The sequence below is a fragment of the Adiantum capillus-veneris genome, chromosome 6 (genome assembly GCF_014529385.1).
Source record: "Adiantum capillus-veneris isolate H3 chromosome 6, ASM1452938v2, whole genome shotgun sequence".
Lineage (NCBI taxonomy): Eukaryota > Viridiplantae > Streptophyta > Polypodiopsida > Polypodiales > Pteridaceae > Adiantum > Adiantum capillus-veneris.
The window spans coordinates 157,697,149-157,708,847 of NC_140936.1; the positions used below are offsets into that span (position 1 = coordinate 157,697,149).

General features: G+C 43.6%; 1 protein-coding gene across 1 annotated transcript in view; it reads right to left on the reverse strand.

Moving 5' to 3' along the window:
• The window catches only part of LOC147456573 (putative protein phosphatase 2C 5), a 101,589-nt gene extending 92,719 nt beyond the window's left edge, over positions 1-8,870 (reverse strand). Inside the window, exon 1 of the mRNA XM_086515008.1 lies at positions 7,975-8,870. Coding sequence (XP_086371134.1) covers positions 7,975-8,214 — 240 coding nt within the window. The 5' untranslated portion in view covers positions 8,215-8,870. The remainder of the gene's footprint in view (positions 1-7,974) is intronic.
• Positions 8,871-11,699: the final 2,829 nt, after the last annotated feature.

Below are 11,699 nucleotides of genomic sequence, written 5' to 3' on the forward strand. Positions count from 1 at the left end.
CCGTGATGAGAGAGTCCATACCGGGAGCGAAGCCAGAGACCTGAAGAGGAGATTCAAACTAACCTCTAGGCGGGCTTTCTCAACAAGAGAGGGACTGATCACATCATGCATACTGCCTGGGTCAAACAATATGACAAAACGCTGCCCCGTCATACGACCATAACATTTAATGAGAGACTCATCAATGGGAGGGTCATGAGAAACTTGGGGCACACTCGTGTTGTCATTGATTGCATTGACAGAAGAAGTGGGTTCTGTGGATTCTTTAGATCCATTAGAGTCAAGCTTAGGACATGTTCTTTTTATGTGACCCTTAATGTGACAATGAAATGAAATGTTATATTAACGTCTTCAAAAGGCCAAAATGACCTATGAGACCAATCAGTTACAAAATAGTGAATCTAATACCATGTCTGGGTACAAAAGAACTAGAAGTGGAACAAAATACTACTACTACTACTACAATCTAAAACTACGTGGGTGTAGCAGCTGATACAATAGGTACCCGGTAAACTGGATGTAACAGTGTGTGAAACAAAGATGGAAGAAATGGTGAGGATCCATCCTCATCTGCACTCTGGATGTCGAGAGAGTATGGCTCGAATCTTCTGTTGTAGTCTCCGTCGATGCTGTGTAGCTCCTCTCCTCAGTCGCGGTCGTCTGTATCTCTGTAGCTCCAATGCTCGGTCGATGAGAGTGCCAGTAGTGGTCGAATGAGTGTGGGACGAGCTCTGCAGTGGTGGCTGCTCCTCTGGCTGTCCCATATCTAGTGAAAAGAAATCTGTAATGTGTCTCTGGGACTGCCTCTCTCTAGCTCTCCCCAGTAAAGTGTCTCTATACCTGTGTAACTCAAGTAGATATAGTCCAAGACATCTCTGATCCTCATAACTCATGACCCTAGATAGAGGACCAAAACCCTCTCTGAATAAGCAGTGGAAACGCCCCCGTATCTCATAGAACACTGTGCAATGACATATGTAGTGCAACTCTGTCTCTGGCTCTCTCTGGCATAATCGGCATATCCTGCTGTCTGCTGGTATCCCTCTGAATCTACCGGTCTCAATCTCGAGCTGATGTGAGGATGTGCGTATCTGACCAATGGCACAACGCAAACCATGAGACATATGTGTGTCCATGTAGCTGGGTCGAATCACAAACCCATCTCCTGTGAGGTGGAGAAGATGCTCTCTATAGAAAGCCATCTTCGTGCTCAACTCCTGAGGCGGCTCTATCCATGTCCTCCTGGTGTCGAGCTGGATCAGGTCCTGACGAATGAGTCTAGTGATCTCCACCCGTGTAAGAGACAGCGAGGGTGCCTGAAGAGAATACTGGAAAGGGGGCAACCTGTCCATGGTGAAGCCATGCGTCTGAAACCATGAAGTCATCTGTGCATACCAGCATGAAGTGTCCCCCTGTAGAGCTAACTGTCTGGAAGACTCAAGGGCCAATCTAGCATATCTGTCTCTAGTAGTATCCCATAGGCTGTGCACAAAGGACACTGATCTGGTAAGCGCCTCAATCTCCATGGGGGGGGCAGCTAGCTCTGCTCGAATGATCGCGTGAGGTACGGAGGCCTTGGCTCTAATCAATCGGGAGATCATAGATACCAAGGGCCTCTCCATACGTCTCCAACCATCCTGGCCTACAGAAGGTCCCCATACCTGTACCCCATACATCATAGCTGAGGCTACTAAAGTATCAAAGAGCCATAACTTTGTCCGAGGTTCCTGGAACTGAACCTGCGAACACATCCTCTCCAAGCCTCCCAAGGCCGCATAAGCTCTGGTCAGTCTAGTCTTTGCTGCTCTCCCCAAAGAAAACCTCGGCACAGTGAAGACTATCCCAAGGTAGTGTATGCATCTGTATACTCCACAATCTCTTGACCATACGTGAAGCACAACAATGAAAACAACGTGCTTTGCTCCTCCGACGTGATCTATCCTCCTAAAAATCCTTTTGCTACCTTTTCATATGGAGTAACCTTAGGTTTAGCAATTGTGTTAGCCTTACCCTTAGGTTCATTGTTAGAGTTCTTTTCCGAGGAATTAGAGGAAGAAGGGCTAGAAGAGTTACCATTCTTACAGTTCTTACCATTCTGCGTGTTCTGAGAATTCTGAGGGGTTCCTTGAGAAGTATTGTTTTCCTTAGGTTTTCCTTTGTTGTGCTTCATCTCCTCTGCGAGAGCAATCGCTACCGCCTTGTTGAGATCGATTGGATCATCATACTTGATATACTCGTCCAATCCATAAAGGAATGCCTCCTTGCGCTCCGCATCCGATTTGCGTAATTGAGTGCCGAGCTACAAAACATGATTAGAGAAAAACATAACCGACATACCATTTTGCTTGAGAGCGCGCCAATCGTCCTTCATCGTGCGAGGTACTGAGGTGGCATAAACCGCGTCTTGAGCTTATCTTGGAAATCAACCCAATTGAAGCAAAGGGGCGTGAATTCGTCGGCTTCCTCTAGGTGCGCGGCTAACTGTGCCTCTTGCCATGCATGGTACTAATTGATGGCATCACCGGCAAGGTAGATAGCTGTCGTCAAAACCTTGTTATTTCCTGTCTTCTTAGTTGTCGCAAAATAAGCATTAAATTGATGCAACCAAGAATGAATAACCGTAGTATCCATCTTACCATCGTACTTACTGAAAGTCAACTTCTCTGTGACTGAGTTGTTGGAGTCCGCATCTCGCCTTGCGCCACGTGAGGAACTACCAGCATCTTTGGTTGATTCAGACTTCGAGGCAAGAACTTGTCGAACCAATCCTTGAGTGCAGAGATCTCTTTGAACCTCCCGATCGACCTCCAAAGCCGCTCATCTTGCTTCGGCTTCCTCCTTTCTTTGTGCTCTTCTTTCTTTTCGTTCGTTGCGCTCTCGTTCCAAGGCAATGCGAGTCGCTTCTTGTTGTATTGCATTTCTTTCATTTCGATCTTCGCGCTCGCGTTTCAAGACAATGCGAATCACTTCTTGTTGTGCCAGCGCAACGCAATTCGCTTCTTGTTGTGCCAGTGCAACTCGAGTCACTTCTCGATTCGCTTCTTGTTGTTGTGCCATCATGTCCAACATCGACTTGACCATCGCCTCCATAGGATTTGGTATAATTCGTGGCGTAGATGGAGAAGGGGGAGGGTCGGAAAAACCTCCTGGTGGAAAAAATTCTTCGTCGCCTCTCTCATGCTCATCACCTGTATGCAAAGTATCCATTCCGCTTCGGGTGATGTGTCACCGGCCAGTGGCATTTCCATTTTTGTTTATTTTCTCTTTCTTTGGGGAATTTCGTTTGTTTTACCTTTTGGAAACACCCCTCTGGAAATCTAACTGCCCTGCGTTGCATAGGCAGTGTGGAACTGTTCAGAGAGAGTCCAAAGAGCACTAAGGTTGGACAAGGACTATGGTTAGCCACAGTGGGGTCATTGGCCAGCCAAAGCGGAATCCTTTGCTACATAGGCTACATTTCAGTTCTGGGTGTGGCTGCAGTGTACAAAGAGGGTCAGATGACCTAGAAGAATGTAATGGCAGAAACTCCTAAATTTTAGGGACTCCTATTTTTGGACGGCAAAATGTCTTCGCGTCATTACGTGTAGTTTGACATGGGGATCATTTTGTTACTCTGTGGCCAAGTCAACAGAGGCTGCAGGTGAGATATTTTTAGACCCGAGGATCTAAAGCGGGAAAATGCACAAATGAGTGACACTTGGCACTCTGAGGCCGGTTTACTACTTAAAGAGAAGGCAAAAACGTGATTTTTAGCTGTGAGCTCGTTTTTGAGTGCTGTCACAGGTGGGAGAGCTTCAATGGAGTGCTCGCTTACCCTCTATGTACAGTGAGGTGCAGGATGTCATGACCTGCACACCTCTCACTGCTCTCTCTCTCCCCTATTCTTTATGGTTATGCCCCTCTAGTGGGCTCATCAGATTGACCATGTACAGTCTTGTGGTTTGATGCTCTATTGCTGAGGCAAGAGCCTCCCTGAACAGGAACGGGAGTAGCTAACTGCTACTCCAAAGCAGGGAAACGAGAGGGTGATAACCTCTCAAGTAAACACACAAAAATCAGCACTGTTTTAGTGCTGATTTTGGGCTGTTTTGGGACTGTTTTGTGCTCGGAATCATGCCAGAATCAAGGGGCACGTAGTCCAAGGCATTGGGAACAGTGCAAGGACAGTTGACAGCTGAAATTAGGTCAAAAACAGGTCCTAACCAGAAAATACAGCGGTCTGAAATTTACTGTTTTACAGCTGTATGGATGCCAGATGCATTGGAAACAGTGCCCAATTGTCAGAGAACACTTCTGAGAAGTGTTGGGGCTCAAAACAAGTGAAAAACCAGAAATTCCAGCGAGCTGTAATTGCTCTTTTTGAGTTGGAATCAAAGGGTTTATGCCAGTGGAAGTGAGTTCCAGCAGGGGAATTGGTTTCGCGCAAGTTTTGGGGCTGTTATGCTGCCGAAATTTGGCCAAATCAAGTGGTATCTAGTTGGATATAGACAAAGGATTCCCACGACTCTACTTTGTAAATTTACCCTCTCAAAGTATAAAGAAATACCGAAAGGGGGCGCTTATTTAGGGGACAATCTAGTGTCTGACTCGCATACAGATGCATTCTAGCATCTGTATCCCATTCCCCTCTCTTGTGTCATTATAGCACAGGTAAAATAGACGACTAATAATGGGTGAAAGCTAAATCAAGGTTTGAAGTAAAGTCTACCCCTTTTTGAAGTTAACAGGCCGGTTACATGATGACCATGCACTATGATCTTTGGTACTTAAGTTCACGAGGAACTTGGGTTCTTGGGGTCTTGGGTTCTTGAGGGTCTTGAGGTCTTGAGGTTCTTGAGGGTCTTCTTTTGCTTGCAATCTATGTTAGAGAAGGATCTTCTCTTCACCCGAGTTCTGCTCTTTTCCGCGGGCGCACCTCTTGGCGGCCTTGCGCTCACACCAAGGTTGCTTTTTCCCACCTCACGTCAATTGGCCGGCCGCTAAGTGCACGGTCCGCTCTCAATGAGTGAAAAGAGGCACAAGGGGAGGCTGGACAAGCCCTTCTTTCCTAGGATTCCTGTCACTCTTCAAAAACACGATTAGGAATCAACACGCCCAAGTGAACTTGGGTTCGTGCGACCTCAACAAGCAAAAAAATTCTTGTGGTTCTTTCCTTGAGTTATACAGAACACTGCCAAAGCTCTGATACCAATGTAAGGTGCAGCGGAATGAATGTTTGAACTTTGCTCAAATGAGTGCTCCAAACTGTGCTCAAGGTTCCTTTTGTTCTTATGGAAGGGAGAGCCTTCCGTTCTTAATGAGAGAGTGCAATGCAAGCTCAAAGGACTTGGTGAGAGGAAAAGTCTCAGCACGCAGGTGAAGAAAGTGATTTTTGATGTAGCGCACCACACCATACCGTTTCAACTTGCGTTTCAAAATGCAAGCTGAAAGGTTATGGGGAAGTCAAGCACCACACAGTACCCATTCAACTTGTGTTTAAAAACACTAATTGAAAGTTACAGGTGACAATGATCACAAACAAAGTGAATGGACACTATGCGTGCAAGTGTATGAGACTGAGAGATAGAGAGAGAAGAGAATACGACACCAGAAACGTTGTAAAACCCTCCTCCGAAGGCCCCACTCTCGTTGGCGAGAGTGGTCTACTATTGATTGCACAAACTGGTACAAAGTGGATGCATGTGACTGATGCAAGTCTAGGCTAGGTCGATGACGACGATGGGGATGACGAGACAGATCTAAGGGCTGAAAACTGATGCTCTTGTACTGCTGTCCAAAAACGCTACTGGCTGAAATCTTATGCAAAACTGTTGTTGTCCCAAAAACGCTAATGGCTGAAAATGTCTGGAACCAAAAACGCTGATGGGGGCTGGTCTTTGCGGGCTGAAATCTGTTGGTCTTTAGGTAATCAACGGCTGAAACCTGTTGGTGCTTTATCTGCTGAAAACGCCATGCAAATGGAGGGCGATTTGGGGTTCTGGAAACGCTAGGGGCTGAGGTTGTCTGGCGATGATGCCTTGCTAAAAACGCTAGGACTGAGGTTGTCCTGGCGATGATGCCTTGATGAAAAACGCTAGGTGAAGGTGAGGTTCTTTCTTGGAGGAAAAATGCCACCAAGGGGATCTTGCTGAGAAGTTTCCTATTGAGCGATGGTGCTCTTGCTTCCTCTTCTGCCAATTAGTGCTAGTCTAGGTTTGCTGATATACAAACTTACTCAATTTGCCCTACCTACTTTCCAACAAAAGTCACTTAAATTAATAAGTGAAAAATGTCAAAAATAGGGAAAATAGATCAAATACACTGGAAAATTCCCCTGAAGGATTCTGATGGGAATGCTTATGATCATGCTGTGTGCAAGCAGAGGATATGCATCTACACTAAGTGTCTGGTCATGAACGGTCTGCGAACAGGCTCACAAAAGTGCCAGAACACTTCTAAATCTAGACTGACTTGACTGACTAAACCCTGGTCATGCTGTAGCTTGTCCACGGACATATAGGGTTGGATGTGTCACGTGACATCCCCTCCTTTTCAAAGTGAGGTTCTGGTCAAAAATAGGAAAAATAGGTCAAATACACTAGAAAATTCCCCTGAAGGATTTCGATGAATTCTGATGGGAATGTTGTGTGCAACTAGAGGATATGCATCTACACTAAGTGTCTGGTCATGCACGGTCTACGATCAGACTCACAAAAGTGCCAGAACACTTCTAAATCTAGACTGACTTGACTAACTGAACCCTGGTCATGCTGTAGCTTATCCACGGACACATAGGGTTGGATGTGTCACGTGACATATACATTCGTATATTGTCCTTTATTTTAATTTTCCTGAAATCTAGAGGACATTGAAAGTTGCAACTATTAGTTTGTCTCATAGACAGACTATGGCCTCTGGTAATTTTTTATCTTTCTTTTTTTCTTCTCTTTTTTATAGCTAGCAACTAGAAAAACAGGGCTGCATTTCCATCGCTGAATTCCCTGCAGATGCCCAAAACAGGCGTATCTCTAGAGACTCTACAATAGCATCATAACCAGGCACAAAGCCATAAAACTGAAAACTGTGTAGAATGGCTCATTGCCCAGAACTGGGAAAATAGAAATGCCAGGACAGGAAAATCTCCAGAGAGAAAAAAGTGTCTGGGCGTCATAAGTAAGGAGAGATGAAAGGACTCTCATCAGCTTCCACTATGAAAAAGGAGATGGAGGCGCAGAAAGAAGACATATGAATATGCTTCGAAAACACTTATCCAGCCATAATTAAACTGTTTTCAGAATACTGACAAAAGAGCAGTTAAAAGTACAGAGAGAATCATAGACTGGTACATTCATTCTGTTGATCCTCCACTAAATAATAGATAAAACTCACAGTAAAAATTCGTTCAAACAAGAAAAGTAATATTGAATCGATATTCTTTTGAACATAAAGATCGACATATTTGTCATGAACAACTGGACATAACTCACTGATGTCGTTAAGAAAGTGACAAAAATCTGAGAAAAGGTTTGCCCTAACATACTCAAATAAATGCCCAGTATATAAATCTACAAAGATCTGTACAAGTGTGAGTGTTTACAACAAGCTACACATTCTTAGCAGACCCTCTTTTACGCATCAATCTATCCAATTGCAGTTCACCACAAAGAGGACCATATATTTATGCACATAATCACCAACTTTTAAAAACCGTCAAGGTGGTATATAAAAGACAGAACAAAAATATTGTTGAGGAATTGGAAACACGGTGGGAATAATCAATTATGCCCGAGGTAAGAGAATATACAAAGTTTATTGGCTCACAAACGAATAATACTTTGGATACTGTATCCAGAGAGAGTTCTAAACGCCCATGAACAACCACACAACTGACTCCACTCCACACAACGACATGTCAAGTATTTCTTACACACACACGCACACACACACCCTAGCGGGGGGAAAAAAGATAGAGCAAACACAAGTAAAGAGGCATACCCCAAAGACTGCAAAAGACGATGATAAATCTCCTTCAACTCGGTGGCAATCAGTTTTGGTCAGAGTAAAGTCTTCTCCTTTCTTAGTCTGAAAAGCCTCGCCATGTCGAATAATCGGGCTCTCTATTTTATCATTTTCAAGTTCTAGTTTCAAGAGAGAAGCTAGAGGAACCATGTTATCAACATGTGCATGGGCTGCGTAAGTCCTCTGCTTGGTCTTGTAGCCAAAACGAGATCCCATAACTACAAGATGTGAAAAACTCACAGCAGCATTGATTTTCAGAATTTGCCAAAGGCCCAAATTGAGATAACTTCAGCAGCAATAATTGCTTCAAAATGTTTCTCCGACAATGCAGAAACCTTTAGCATCTGGCGAATAGTGTAGATGGGTTCCTATATCCAATGAAGTGGAACAAGGGCTGTCACTTTCTGAGAATCCAAATCAGTGGATGGGGAAGCATCTGCATTCAATAGATCCCCCTTTCTGCATTATCTCGGGGGAGCTAGGTAAACCGTAGTGGCAACAACCCTCGGAAGATCACGGTAAAATATCTCCTCATGAATGGGGTGTAAGGAAAACCTGTGCTTGTATGGCCGATTCCTCCTGCCTTCTCGCCAGGCAAAATGCACTAGCTCCCACATGCGAGACTCGAATCCCTACTGCTGCTCCCCTCTTCAGCTCTTCCAAAACAGTTGCACTTGGCGATGGTGTTGCTCGCTCTTCTCTGCAAGAGGCCAGCACTCCCTCCTCGGGGCGGTGCTGCAAGTTTTGATCGAAATCGACAGAATCTGCAGGAAAAAGAGCAGCTTTGATTTTGACCTCTCTTTATTGTCCTATTATTAAATAGACAATCTCGAACGGCGAACCAATCAATAGTCCGGAATTTCTTTTCACGCTATTTTCTGAGGTTTACATGATCGTCGATGTGATCGCAGATGCGGCTACCTATTTCAAAGCCACATTTGCAAATTTAGTTATGGAGGGTTCCCCCATGCTACAAAGGCCCTTTAAAGGTGGACCTTGGGCCTCCCATACTACAAAGGCCCTTTAAAGGTGGACCTTGGGCCTCCCATACTACAAAGGCCCTTTAAAGGTGGACCTCAGGCCTGAGCGGCCTATTGCGTGAGGATCATGTGCCCATAGCCTAAAGCATCGCTAGCATAGCTTGAAGCATAACCGGCACAATGCTACAAGTTTTTTGTTGGGAGGTGCTTCCACCACCCCCCACATGTTTGTATAGCCTTTTGCACTAGCTTGCAATGGTTGTTTGAGCACACAGCATCAGTACACTCGGCGCATACAGTCTTTGCAGCATGCTCAACACACATAGAGGTCCATTCAATATATATGGTTTTATGGGGGAGCCCTCTTAGATAATGCATCATGCTTGATTGGCCTTTTCGAGGTAGTTTGTGCCCCTATCAAGACACGGACTTCACACAAGCCTTGAAAAAACAACTTGGGCACCTTGAGTGTCACACAATATCATAATGTAATATTTTAAATACTTCGATTGTATATGTGATTGGCCCCCAGCTAGAAGGGCTTCGACCTTACAAGCATAAGGTATAAGGCTATAGGCTAGTGATGAAATGTTTAAAATACTCCAACAATTTATGGGAATAGCTTAGCTCAAGGGGCCGTGACCTTATAATCACAAGGTTAATTGCTCAAGGTTGGTGACAAATTTCACAGCAACATCTATTGAATATCCACAGAAGGGCAAGGATCCATGTTGGGCATGATCTATGAGCAACGCACACCACACACGACCAATCAACTTCAGCCATTATTGATTATTTTCTTTAATAGTTGTGAATAAGTAGTAATAAAGAATAAATACATGGTGCACTAGGAGATACGGTAATGTGGTGTTGTGTAGATTGCACCCATATCTTTAGGATTCCTTATCTATAGGCTTCACGCATTTGTAGAGTAAACAATTATAGTGTTTATGTTTGAGTAATTAGAGAAAATGCAAGTACTGGTGGTTAAAAACTTCAATCCTAAATTTTCCCAAAGTTTATTTGTCTCTCCTTGTCCAATTTAATCGAAAACTTCTATAATAGTGTATCTCTTTAGTACCTTAAAATGTTTTGGGCTAACGATGGAATAATGAGAATGATGAAGTGCTTCAAGGAATACCCACGATGATTAATTGGTATACAACAAAACTAATTGGAAGCTTTAAGGTTATACTAGGAGTGGAGAAAAACCAAATTGAAGCTTGCAGGCCAGATATGCCTTTCTTGAATATTTTCAATCCATGCGACCCTTGTTGGCATCCACAAAGTGCACACTCACCACTACACACACTGTTTTTTTTAGTAATGTACACCACTACACACACACACATACACTAACTATACAATTGCAATTTGCTATTTTGATATAGCTTCAACCTCTTAATTGCTACCTCTTCTTCTAGTGTCTTTTTGCCTTTTGGATGCATTAGGCTTCCATGTGAGGGGAATCAAAGTAAGCCATATCAATAGAAGCGCTCTGGGCCTACCTACCTTCATATTGTAGATCAAGATTAAGGTTCTTTCTTTTGTCTATGAGCAATTAGGTGAAGCTCTTCTAGTCCATATTGTAACCCAAATTGAAGTTTACTCAAATTCTTTAGCCTGATATTGTAATATCAATTGTATTGCGATTTCCATAGGGAACATTGCACACAAACCAAGGTTTAACCACGTAAAGCGATTAGGTTTTCTTGGCTCCTTTCAATGACTCAAGAAAATCAAGTATGCACTTGAGGTGTCATTGAACACTAAGGGCAATCTTACAAGTGTTGTGTGGTTGTTTTAGCATGACATCGTGACATACACAAGACTGCTAATAACTAAATTGTCAATACGTGGAATTCCCACCAATAATGGAAGCTCAAAAAGAGAGGCTATGGAAGGGCTAATCTCTTGCTTCCTCTTCTCTCCCTCTCTTAACAAGAGTGCACGCACGTGGGACAAACTAGAAAGCGTGCAATTATGTGGCTTCAAAATGCACACTTCTAATTGTTCAACACACATAAAGTAGCCATGGAATGCATAGCAAGCAACTCAAGAATGCTCACACCACAATGCAACTTATGAAATCTTTATGCCATGACATATATTCAAGGACGTGCACCATGTAAGAAGGGCTAGTGTGTAGTGCTTAGACTTCAATACAAAGATGGAAGCTACAACACTAGATTGATGGTCAAAATAGTAGTTGCAAAAGTGGTCTACAAAGTCCCTTTGTGACATTATTTTTGTTGTATATCTCCACAATGAAGTGTGGTATAGTGCTAATTGGGCTAAAAGAAGCAATTTGGAGTTTATCATGGAGTCTCTCTCGTTTTCATTCACCACTAATCTTCTCTGTTACATACCAACTATGCGTGCGGACGTGTTGCTTGGTATGGTTGTCATGGAATGGTTATAGGTGGAAACCAATAGTAAGATTTTTTGGAAAATTAGTTCTGGATTTTTATTTCCTTTTTATCCATTGCCATGTAGGTCAAGGTGGTGCTTGTTGTAGAATTGTTAGAATTTGTTGTTGGAGAGCTCTAGGGAAGCACACTTTGTGTTGTTGGGGTATAAAGCCCAATGTGGTCGCCCAGGTAAGTGGGCGGGCCGCCAGGTATGTACACATGTTCTTTTGTAAAAACCTAATAAGAACTCACTATGCTCTACACATTACAGTAGAGTGAGTTCACCATATCGTCGTGCTCTTCTTCTCGC